General features: G+C 39.0%; 1 protein-coding gene across 3 annotated transcripts in view; it reads right to left on the bottom strand.

The window, feature by feature from the left end:
• Positions 1-6661: 6661 nt before the first annotated feature.
• Positions 6662-12431, bottom strand: part of LOC107556186 (adhesion G protein-coupled receptor L2-like) — a 46823-nt gene continuing 41053 nt past the window's right edge. For all 3 annotated transcript variants that reach the window (XM_016239237.1, XM_016239238.1, XM_016239236.1), the window contains 3 exons: positions 11024-11233; positions 8885-9105; positions 6662-6854 (listed from right to left, as the gene is read on the bottom strand). In XM_016239237.1, coding sequence (XP_016094723.1) covers positions 6752-6854; positions 8885-9105; positions 11024-11233 — 534 coding nt within the window. In that variant the 3' untranslated portion in view covers positions 6662-6751. The remainder of the gene's footprint in view (positions 6855-8884; positions 9106-11023; positions 11234-12431) is intronic.

The raw sequence follows: 12431 nt of genomic DNA on the forward strand, positions 1-12431 counted from the left end.
CTAGCCAAGCAGAAGACCCTCAACTCCACTCTGGGATGCTGGAGAAAGCTGTATGCGTGTGTTCGTATTTGTGTGTGTGCGTCTTGAACTCAGATTGAACCTGATAAAATATTTAAGGTGCAGATGGAACTGTCTGCATGATGCAAACGTGTCACAGTCAAAGCGTGTTTTAACGTCACTCACACGCACTAATGGTTCCCGACCGCTCATTAGCTCAGTGTCCTGGTTTTCATGGATCTTATATGCCTGGTGCCCCAGAGCTGAGAAACATTTTTTCCACCAAAACCCGGTGGTGGCTGTCCTGCCTGAGCCAGTGTTTGGCTGGTGAATGTGCAAACTTCTCTCAGTATCAGTGCCTGCATTTTCCACCAAGTTTTCACTGACTTGAGAGCCATATTATGATGTTACAAACTATATTAGTTTATGACCTGTTTACAAAAAAAAAATAAGACAATTTTTTTTTGGCAAATGTTATGAGATTTAGGCTACATCCACACGAAGCCAGAGCTTTCCCTATCCGATCTTTTATTTCTTCTCGTCTCAAGAAATATCTGCATCCACACGAAACCACGAAACCGACACAAATGAAGTAGTATACATGCCAGACCAGTATGTGGCGCTGTAATTCTTCTACAGAGATACACTAAAAACGGAGAAGAAGACTTTGACTATGCGCATAAACCTTGCGTGCGGTATACAAACGAACATGAAACAATACATTTATTAATCTTTGATAATGTTAGTTAATAAAAAGACAATCGTTCAGTGTTTGTTCATGTTTTTGTTGCTGTTACGTGACGTAGCGGTGTCTGACTAGGGGCGAGACGTGGGCTGATGACGTCATCGTTTCAGAAAATATACGGATTCGCTGTCCACACGAAAACGCAAGGGTGCCGTTTTCAAATTTATCCACTCTGGGACCTGGTTGCAAAAAATATTGGTTTTACTCTCCCAAAACGCTGGATCCGTCTGGACGAAACGCCGATACGATACAAAATGTATGCATATACAATTAAACGCGTCTCCATGTGGACGGGGCCTTAGTCTTACTTGGAGATTTATTGCATCGCAAGCTGCTTTTGATGCAATGGTCGTTAAAAAAAAATTATAATAATATATATATATATATAGCAGTTAATTCAAACATACTATATTTGTAAATTAAATTTTAGAACAAAAAAAAACAAAAACAGAACAAACCAGAACAAAAACAAAAGTATAAATGAACAGGATGTATTTCAATTAAAATTATGTTGCATCATACCAGGCTTATCTAGTGTAAACAGCTTTGTTGAAATACATTTAAAGACCAGTTTATGCTGTTTAGTGCTGGTCAAGTTGATGGACCAGCTGTAAGCGCATATACATCCAATTCACTGCAGTTTCCAGCTGAAATGACCACTAGTAGCAGTAAAACACCAACAAGTTGTATTCCTTTTTACACAAATGATAATTAGATAAATTATAATTAATAACGAACATTTTTTTGCATGGCTCCTTGCACAATGTTTTGTTCAAAATGCTTTTACCCTAGCAGCTCCTTAGCTTTTCTAATGTAGTAAACTTGCTTGGTAGCTCACCTGGTACAACTGACCCTTCGCAAAGACCTGCCCCCCTTAGTTATTGTTGCTATGTCCGACAATGACAAGCCATGGCACTCTCACACCACACATCATGTTCTCACACAGTGAAAAATACATAGCGAAAACTGACAACATGCCGACAGACAAGACAGAGCAGGTTACTTCTGGAATGAAACAAAGACTTGTCATTTTTTAAGCAATTCAAACAATTAATACCTTTTTGTGGCTCTTTAATGTGTCATGACAGATCACTGTAGTGCCTCAGTTCAAGCAGCACATGAACCAACCATCTCTTCCTCTTTACTAGTAATAGCATGAAATAAACATGAATGAACATCAGAAGGTATCTTTCAAGTTCAAATCCACCATCGTTAATCTACTCTCTGGTCTGTTTTGTTTGTCGGACAACACTGGCAGATTCGGCGCTACGATTAGTCAGACTGCCTGCCAATCAAACTCCCTGCGAAGGGTCAATTTGTTGCGAATGCTGAGCACGAGTGGATGTGAGTGCAACACGAGTCACAATTAAAAAAACTCAAAGGCTTGAAAAATTAACTAAAATAGATTTTTTTATTTATTTAGCATTTGCTTGTGTTAACACTATTGGTTAGGTTTAGGGTAGGTGGTATGCTATTTTCAAACAAGATTTTTGGCACCACTCACTGGACATTACATTTCTGAAATGCGTACAAAAATCAAATCAAATGAATTAGAATAAAATGTTGCCTGATGCACACTCATTTGTTTTACAGCAGATTAAAACTAAACACATTTTTAGCGCCACTCATTGGACGTTTCAGTTTGAATGTGTCACGAAACGCACAAGCAGCAGCCTAATATTTGTCAGAAATGCTGACACAGATACGTATTTCCATTGAACTTGGGTTGAATGTAGTATTCCTGGTTGAAATAGACATGTTGTTTGAGACCAGATGGCATTGACAGCAAATATCAAACCGATGTTTATGGCTCAGAATTGACTTTTCTGTGGTGGAAAATGGTGGAAAACACTTGCATATAAGACTCAGGGACCCTATTGGTGGAAAAAGGAACTAGATTAGCTGTGAAATTCATGGAGCTCTACATCGCTGCAGCATCGGGCATGAGGACGCTGAAAATAGATGTAGAATAATGAGAACCACAATGGGCTTCAACTAATTGAACAGGATCACACTATTCTTTCCCTCTGCACGGCGGAATGGGTGAAATTCTGAATAATGAGACTCGCTCTGGCTCTCTCACTGACAAGGACAAAGCCAATCTGCTGAGAATCAGGGGTCAGAGGTTGGGGGAAACCTTGGACTCGCGTTCCCCTGAGAGACTCTGGTCTTTGTGCTTTATCTAGCATTGTCAAGCAGCCTGAGGACTACGAGTCCTGCTTGCCGTCCGAGCAGAGCACGCAACAATAAATCAGCTTCATAAAGGGTCACAAGCTTCCCGGCGCTGATGACTGGAACAAGTATTCTGATTATCAGCAACACCGCAAACACATACATCACGCCTCATCCAGCGCTGCAGTGGCTAAACGAGCAGATCTCTGGGTTTGTAAGACTTCCTCTAAGAGCAGCGGCAAAAATGTGCATTGTTTGCAGTATCTCGTGGTCTGTCAGCCTCTTTAAAATCAGTTTGAAACGTTGAGAATAGGGATATGTTATACTCCATTTATAACTATACAACAGCAGTTTGATAATTATTTTTATATATTACACATTCAGCTTTTATGACCTTATTTTAATTGCGCACATACATCCAATAGTTGTACATCCAATAAATTTGACATATCCACAGAATTATTAACTAGTCAAGGTAACATTTTAATAGAAATATCTACAGTCACAGCAAATCACATTTTCTGTAGTCAAATTATTTTAAGTAAATGTTCCGTTTCAATGTTCACAGTAATAATTATATTTAAATTGGTTTGAGATTTTGATTTGTTTTTTCTATGTCTGCTTTTACATTTACTCTATGGTTAGGATGTCACGTGACAGATTCCATTTAATGGAAATGCTCAGTTTATTTTATTTATGAATTTTTCTTAAATATTTAAATAATCTCTAGATCATTTCATAGTGTTTGATTATTAAAAGCAGATGCAGATGTTTCAGGCCACTTCTCTAATTACCTTCTATATTTTATTGCGCCACAAACCAGTGTTTGAACCATCTGTGTGTCTTTAAATCTGTTTTTTATCTAAAACCTAAATAAACAGAGCTTCCATCACTCACTCTCACACCACACATCATGTTCTCACACAGTGAAAAATACATAGCGAAAACTGACAACATGCCGACAGACAAGACAGAGCAGGTTACTTCTGGAATGAAACAAAGACTTGTCATTTTTTAAGCAATTCAAACAATTAATACCTTTTTGTGGCTCTTTAATGTGTCATGACAGATCACTGTAGTGCCTCAGTTCAAGCAGCACATGAACCAACCATCTCTTCCTCTTTACTAGTAATAGCATGAAATAAACATGAATGAACATCAGAAGGTATCTTTCAAGTTCAAATCCACCATCGTTAATCTACTCTCTGGTCTGTTTTGTTTGTCGGACAACACTGGCAGATTCGGCGCTACGATTAGTCAGACTGCCTGCCAATCAAACTCCCTGCGAAGGGTCAATTTGTTGCGAATGCTGAGCACGAGTGGATGTGAGTGCAACACGAGTCACAATTAAAAAAACTCAAAGGCTTGAAAAATTAACTAAAATAGATTTTTTTATTTATTTAGCATTTGCTTGTGTTAACACTATTGGTTAGGTTTAGGGTAGGTGGTATGCTATTTTCAAACAAGATTTTTGGCACCACTCACTGGACATTACATTTCTGAAATGCGTACAAAAATCAAATCAAATGAATTAGAATAAAATGTTGCCTGATGCACACTCATTTGTTTTACAGCAGATTAAAACTAAACACATTTTTAGCGCCACTCATTGGACGTTTCAGTTTGAATGTGTCACGAAACGCACAAGCAGCAGCCTAATATTTGTCAGAAATGCTGACACAGATACGTATTTCCATTGAACTTGGGTTGAATGTAGTATTCCTGGTTGAAATAGACATGTTGTTTGAGACCAGATGGCATTGACAGCAAATATCAAACCGATGTTTATGGCTCAGAATTGACTTTTCTGTGGTGGAAAATGGTGGAAAACACTTGCATATAAGACTCAGGGACCCTATTGGTGGAAAAAGGAACTAGATTAGCTGTGAAATTCATGGAGCTCTACATCGCTGCAGCATCGGGCATGAGGACGCTGAAAATAGATGTAGAATAATGAGAACCACAATGGGCTTCAACTAATTGAACAGGATCACACTATTCTTTCCCTCTGCACGGCGGAATGGGTGAAATTCTGAATAATGAGACTCGCTCTGGCTCTCTCACTGACAAGGACAAAGCCAATCTGCTGAGAATCAGGGGTCAGAGGTTGGGGGAAACCTTGGACTCGCGTTCCCCTGAGAGACTCTGGTCTTTGTGCTTTATCTAGCATTGTCAAGCAGCCTGAGGACTACGAGTCCTGCTTGCCGTCCGAGCAAAGCACGCAACAATAAATCAGCTTCATAAAGGGTCACAAGCTTCCCGGCGCTGATGACTGGAACAAGTATTCTGATTATCAGCAACACCGCAAACACATACATCACGCCTCATCCAGCGCTGCAGTGGCTAAACGAGCAGATCTCAGGGTTTGCAGGACTTCCTCCAAGCGCGGCTGCAAAAATGTGCATTCTTTGCAGTATCTCGCGGCCTGCCAGCCTCTTTAGAATCAGTTTGACTTGTCAAGAAGAGGGATATGTTACACTCCATTTATAACTATTCAACAGCTTTTTGATAATCCTTTATAAATATTACGCATTCTGCTTTTATGACCTGAGAGCATACATCAAATATCTAACTAGTCAAGGTAATAAAAATGTTGATAAAATGATCATTAAATATCTACAGCAAATCACATTTACAATTTACAAGTAAATTTCGTTGTAAATGTTACACTAATTTGTATATTTTAGCCTTAGTCAAATGCTAAATTTCAAGTAACTACATTTTAAAAGAGTCTGAAATTTAGATTTTTGATACGTCTTTGCTCTATGGTTATGCGACGAATTCCATTTAATAGAAATGTTTAATTTACATTTTTTGTGTTATTTAAATAACACTGGATCACTTTATATAATTTGATTACTAAAAGCACATGTAGATGTTTCAGGCCGCTCCTCTACAATTGTTTCAGGCCACTTCTCTAATTACCTTCTATATTTTATTGCGCCACAAACCAGTGTTTGAACCATCTGTGTGTCTTTAAATCTGTTTTTTATCTAAAACCTAAATAAACAGAGCTTCCATCACTGTTCACCCCGGCAGGAAGATCGCCTGGTCTGTTTACATAACCATAAAGGATATAAAGTCAACCATTCACAGACATCTCTACATGTCCTTCCATTTTCAAGAAGACAATTTGTTTTTTCATCCAGAGATTAGAGGGCAAACAAACAGCCAGACAGATGTGAATACCACCTGCTAGTCTTTCCACCACGCAGACTCTCTCTATCCTACTTCCTCTTAACCTCCCCAATCTAGTCCGAAGGCTCTAATCTCTTATTCGCAAATAACAGCATGCTTAAACTGCAGCTGTGTCAATCCGGCATGCCTTATGACCGGCATCTCACGGCAAACAAACTCTGTAGTGTCATCAGCTACCTCCTTAAAAGGTTGAACCATGACAATATACGTTTTTGATTTGTATTATTTGACATTGCCATTTCTTCTGTCCGCATCCCGACGGGCTGTCTCGACCCCGTAGCTTGAAAGCGCCCTGCTGAGTATCATTTGAGGATAATATGTGCTCTAATGCCACATTGAAAAAGCCGCATCGTATCAAAACGATCCCCGAGAAAGAAAAAAAGCCTTTAGAGCAGCATTTCCGAACCTCTCCGCAGGCTGCATTGACTGGGTCTGCCGAGACTGAACCGATCTAAGCAGAAATCGATGGGCTGCAATCTGTTGAATAAGACTGAAGAAACAAAGGCAGCAATGTTTTTGCACAGGCGGATGTTGTCAGTTAGACTTTAAACTCTGAGACACAGTCTTATTCTGTTCTTTCACCTGATGCATGTATTCAGCACTCAATCACACACACTCATGTACATGCCATATACAATCTTAAGCCACGTGAAGGTCAGTAGATACCGAACGCACCATAATAACGAAGGTGACGGGTCCGATGAAACTCCAGATGAAGTGATTGTCCATCCTGAGCCAACATCTGCAAAGACAACATATTCACAATAAAAGAAATGCAACATGGCAGCTTATAGAAAACATGTCTAAGCCATTCTATTACTTTAGACAAAAACAAGAGTTTTACAGAAACATGTTCTTTAACAAATGGTGCTTGCACACACTTTCGAGATAAAACATTGGCCCACCGGGTGAAAATCGGAGGGCTGATCAACTACCAAGCGAGATTCTCTTTTAACTGCTTCTTGTTGTGTTAGAAATTGAGGTGAAGTGAATGACATGAGCACTATTTATTGGTGTCACTTGATACCTCTTCATTTCATATTATTTAAAAGGATAGATCACCCGAAAATAAACAGTTTATCATCATATTCTTACCCTCATGTTGTTCCAAATCTGTATGAATTTCTTTCTTCCGCTGAACACAAAAGATGCTATTTTGAAGAATATGGCTAACCAAACAATTGATTGGACCTGGACAAGGGTCAATTTTCCGAAATTGAGATTTATACATCATCTGAAAGTTGAATAAATAAGCTTTCCATTGATGTATGGTTTGTTAGAATAGGACAATATTTGGCCGAGATACAACTAGTTGAATATCTGGAATCTGAGGGTGCAAAACAAATCTAAATATTGAGAAAATCGCCTTTAAAGTTGTCCAAATGAAGTTCTTAGCAATGCATATTGCTAATCAAAAATTAAGTTTTAATATATTTACAGTAGGAAATTTACAAAATACCTTCATGGAACATGAGTTTTACTTAATATCCTAATGATTTTTGGCATAAAAGAAAAATCAATAATTTTGACCCATTCAATGTATTTTTGGCTATTGCTACAAATATAACCCAGCGACTTAAGACTGGTTTTGTGGTCCAGGGTCACATTTGCTTCCATAGCACTGTATGTAAGAACTGTTTTGTTCCCAACAGTCTTCAAAATATCTCTTTTGTATTCAACAGAAGAAAGAAATTCATACAAAACATGAGGGTAAGTAAATGATGATAAAAATGTACATTTCTGTGTAAACTATCCCTTTAAGCTAAACATTTAAAATCACAGTGAACACTACAGCCTCCAGGCTCACTGCATCCCACACACCAATAGTTTAAAGATTCATAAAAGATGAATCTATGTCTGGTCATCTGTGACTTCGGTATGGAGATAAAAGTTAGCAACGTGATATTTCGGTAGTATTACAGCACACCATGAGTGTATATTAGCACCATGTGTTATTTGCTTTTGGTATCTGATAAAGCGTTTAGACCCGGAAAGTCTTAACAAGTGGATACTTGCATTTACATATGAATTTGAGTAGTATTTGTTCGAATTCCGCATCTTTAAGTATGAGCAATTGTATTAGAGATGCTTGCCTTTGCAAACAGCACTAATAAACATACACACCAAGGACGGTATCTGTTACTGAGCAGGCTCATGTGGGTTACATTACAATGTTTTATATGGGTTGATTCCGCATTCGTTTATTAAACGCTGCTCAAAGACAGTAATTTCCTGTAACAGATCCTGTTTCTCTAGAGTGCGACTTCCAGTGGGAAACACTGATCATATAAATTGTCAATGTTCTTCAGTGCTCTAAGAAACCGTAGAAACATCGGAGACAAATGCAATGCTACAAGCATCGCTTTCATACCAATATAAACATATGTGAAGCAAAGCTCTGTGCTTCGTATTAAGAGACAGTGATGTGGCAGACAGGGCCGGCACACTACCACCTGTTTATGTGTTATAAGGAGCAACCCAAGAGCCCATGCAGGGCTGAAGCACTGCCATTAATCTGCGTAAAAGCCTCTTTCTCATGCGGCCCTCGTCTCCGTTAGAGAGCATTTACAAACAACAGGTCACCAGAGACTCTTTGAACAAAAGACACTAACGCATGCAGCCCTGCCTGGAAACCGCATTTTGTACTGTAAGGCATCCTCTGAAGACTTTCTGTGTGTGTGTGGTACCTATGGAACCGTCAGATTGTGGTACGCTCCTGCAGACAGAGTTGCATTAAAAAAAAAACGAAAAACAAAGAAAATGCTTGCTTACGCTTTCTTGGTCCCGTAGCTTCTGTAGTCTACAGCAGCGGAAACGCCCACGACCACAGCAGGGAGGAGGTATCCCGCCATGTAGAAATACCTCCTGCGTGAATATTCACTCTCGAAGACGTCCACCAGCATCAGATAGAGCTGAACCCCTTCCAAACACATCCATGTGAAAGATGCCAGAAAAAAGTAATGCAGGATTCCTGCAATTATGGAGCAGGCCATCTGTGGGACAGACACAGGGGTCAAAGCTTGAAAATCTACTGTAGTTTAAAATAAAATTTAATTTAATTTAATTATTTTATTATTATTTTTTTTTTTATGTTTATTAACTTTTAGAACATTTTCAACAAAGTTTTGATTTAATTGCTCTTTTTTATTTAGCTTTGTAATTCTATTTTATTTCTTTCAGCAATTTAATTGCATTTTTTATTACTAACCAGGGACAGTTAAACATTTTGACATTGACATTATCTAGCTTGATTTCAATTCAGAAATTTAAAATATGTTCAGTGTAAAAGGTTAAAATATATTCATGTGAAATGCATTTTATTAAAAAAATTATACACAAAAAAGAAGCCAAATTACTGACTCTCTCTGACTGAATGTTGTAAACACATCCCTAGACATTCCCCTAAGACTAGCTGAAAACATCCCATCCATTCAAGGTAACGTACCAAGTCCAAAAAAAAAACAAAAAAAAAACTTTGTATTTATGTTGGTTTCAACTTTTTTTTTTTACTTTTATAACATCTTTTCAACAAAAGTTTTGATTTAATGGCTTTAAAAAATGTCAGGTAGTATATCTATGCAATAGGTAGCCAAGTGTATGTGGACCCCCTTCTAATTAATGGCTTTGGCTGGGCCTCTTAATTCCAGTGAAGACAAATCTTTATGCTTTGGCATAAAACGACAGTCTACAGAATTGTGTGCTTCCAACTTTTCTGGCAACAGTTTGGAGAGGGCCTTTTCTGTTTCAGCATGATAATGCCTCTTGTGTACAAAGCAAGGTCTGCAAAGAAATGGTTTACTGGTGTGGAAGAACTTGACTGGCCCACACAAAGCCCAGTCCTGAACCCCACTGAACACATTTGGAATGATCTGGAACAACGAGCCAGGCCCCATCTCTGATGCCATTGTGTCTAAATGAGAGAAAATCCCCACAGCCATGATCCAGCAAAAAGTATAGAGCCTTTCCGGGCCTTTTTTTTCATATTAGTAGTAGTCAAGCTTTTCAGTAATATAATGATCACATTTTTAAGTTCAAAAATGTAAAAAAAAAAAATTATTACACGTACATTTGAAATGCATTTCTTCAAATAAATTCTGGACAAAAAGTGTCAAGTTATTGACTCGCAAAAATCCAGTACGCCTGAAAAACTATAATCATGTGTCAAAATGCTGCTGGAACTCACTGGAACTCCCTTCAAAAATTTGTCTTGGATGTTATGGACACGTCTCTAGACATTTCCATGAGACTCGCTGAAAACATCACATCATTCAAGGTAACGTTACCCTGGTTTCCGTCATGTCGATTCCGATGAGGAAGATGAGCTCAGCGATGAAAAGGTTTATGCACAGGTTCTTGTGGATTGTGTTCCTGTCACTCTGCAGCCCACGGAAGAAACAGAATGTGAAGATGCTCATGGCCAGACAGATGAGGGATACCACGATACCCACACGACTGATGACGCTCAACAACAGCTCCTGGACTTTCTCTGCACCCTGAGAAACAAACAAATAGAGACAGCATCTCTGATGCCATTGTGTCTAAATGAGAGAAAATCCCCACAGCCATGATCCAGCAAAAAGTATAGAGCCTTTCCGGGCCTTTTTTTCATATTAGTAGTAGTCAAGCTTTTCAGTAATATAATGATCGCATTTTTAAGTTCAAAAATGTAAAAAAAAAAAAATTATTACACGTACATTTGAAATGCATTTCTTCAAATAAATTCTGGACAAAAAGTGTCAAGTTATTGACTCGCAAAAATCCAGTACGCCTGAAAAACTATAATCATGTGTCAAAATGCTGCTGGAACTCACTGGAACTCCCTTCAAAAATGTGTCTTGGATGTTATGGACACGTCTCTAGACATTTCCATGAGACTCGCTGAAAACATCACATCATTCAAGGTAACGTTACCCTGGTTTCCGTCATGTCGATTCCGATGAGGAAGATGAGCTCAGCGATGAAAAGGTTTATGCACAGGTTCTTGTGGATTGTGTTCCTGTCACTCTGCAGCCCACGGAAGAAACAGAATGTGAAGATGCTCATGGCCAGACAGATGAGGGATACCACGATACCGACACGACTGATGACGCTCAACAACAGCTCCTGGACTTTCTCTGCACCCTGAGAAACAAACAAATAGAGACAGAGGGAAACAATTTAGAAGCAGGTCACATTTAACAACTAAGTAAATTATAGAGGGTTTTGCAATACAGAATATGCAACACATTTCCAGGAACGAGTACATTTTTCTGAAATCGAAAATTGAGCACAAAACAGCACTTTTGCCAATTAGATCAAATTTGATGTTCATTAGACAGTTATGCCGAGTTCACACTGCACAATTTTCAAAGACATCGCATCACTGTTGGTTTCACACTGAACTACTATCTGGGGTAACACTGCACGATGGAACGACGGCAGGAGGTTACACACTGCATGACTTTACAATAGGAAAAATCGCCGACAGCTTTGTCTGGTGCAGGGTTGCCAGGTTTTCGCTACAAAACCCGCCCAATTACTACTCAAAACTAGCCTGAAAATAGCCCAATTGCTTTCGAGGGGATCTCCCAGTAAAATACACATTTTTTTGGCGGGGTTCTCCTGGTACAATTCACATTCCAGGGCCTAAATATCACATTATTGGGGTCGCTTCAACCTGCTGACATGAAAAAGAAGAAACAAAAGGTGAATATGCTCATGGCCAGACAGATGAGGGATACCACGATTCCCACACGACTGATGACGCTCAACAACAGCTCCTGGACTTTCTCTGCACCCTGAGAAACAAACAAATAGAGACAGAGGGAAACAATTTAGAAGCAGGTCACATTTAACAACTAAGTAAATTATAGAGGGTTTTGCAATACAGAATATGCAACACATTTCCAGGAACAAGTACATTTTTCAGAAATCGAAAATTGAGCACAAAACAGCACTTTTGCCAATTAGATCAAATTTGATGTTCATTAGACAGTTATGCCGAGTTCACACTGCACAATTTTCAAAGACATCGCATCACTGTTGGTTTCACACTGAACTACTATCTGGGGTAACACTGCACGATGGAACGACGGCAGGAGGTTACACACTGCATGACTTTACAATAGGAAAAATCGCCGACAGCTTTGTCTGGTGCAGGGTTGCCAGGTTTTCGCTACAAAACCCGCCCAATTACTACTCAAAACTAGCCTGAAAATAGCCCAATTGCTTTCGAGGGGATCTCCCAGTAAAATACACATTTTTTTGGCGGGGTTCTCCTGGTACAATTCACATTCCAGGGCCTAAATATCACATTATTGGGGTCGCTTCAACCTGCTGA

This window comes from Sinocyclocheilus grahami, unplaced genomic scaffold (assembly GCF_001515645.1).
Source record: "Sinocyclocheilus grahami isolate Dianchi unplaced genomic scaffold, SAMN03320097.WGS_v1.1 scaffold557.1, whole genome shotgun sequence".
Taxonomy (NCBI): domain Eukaryota; kingdom Metazoa; phylum Chordata; class Actinopteri; order Cypriniformes; family Cyprinidae; genus Sinocyclocheilus; species Sinocyclocheilus grahami.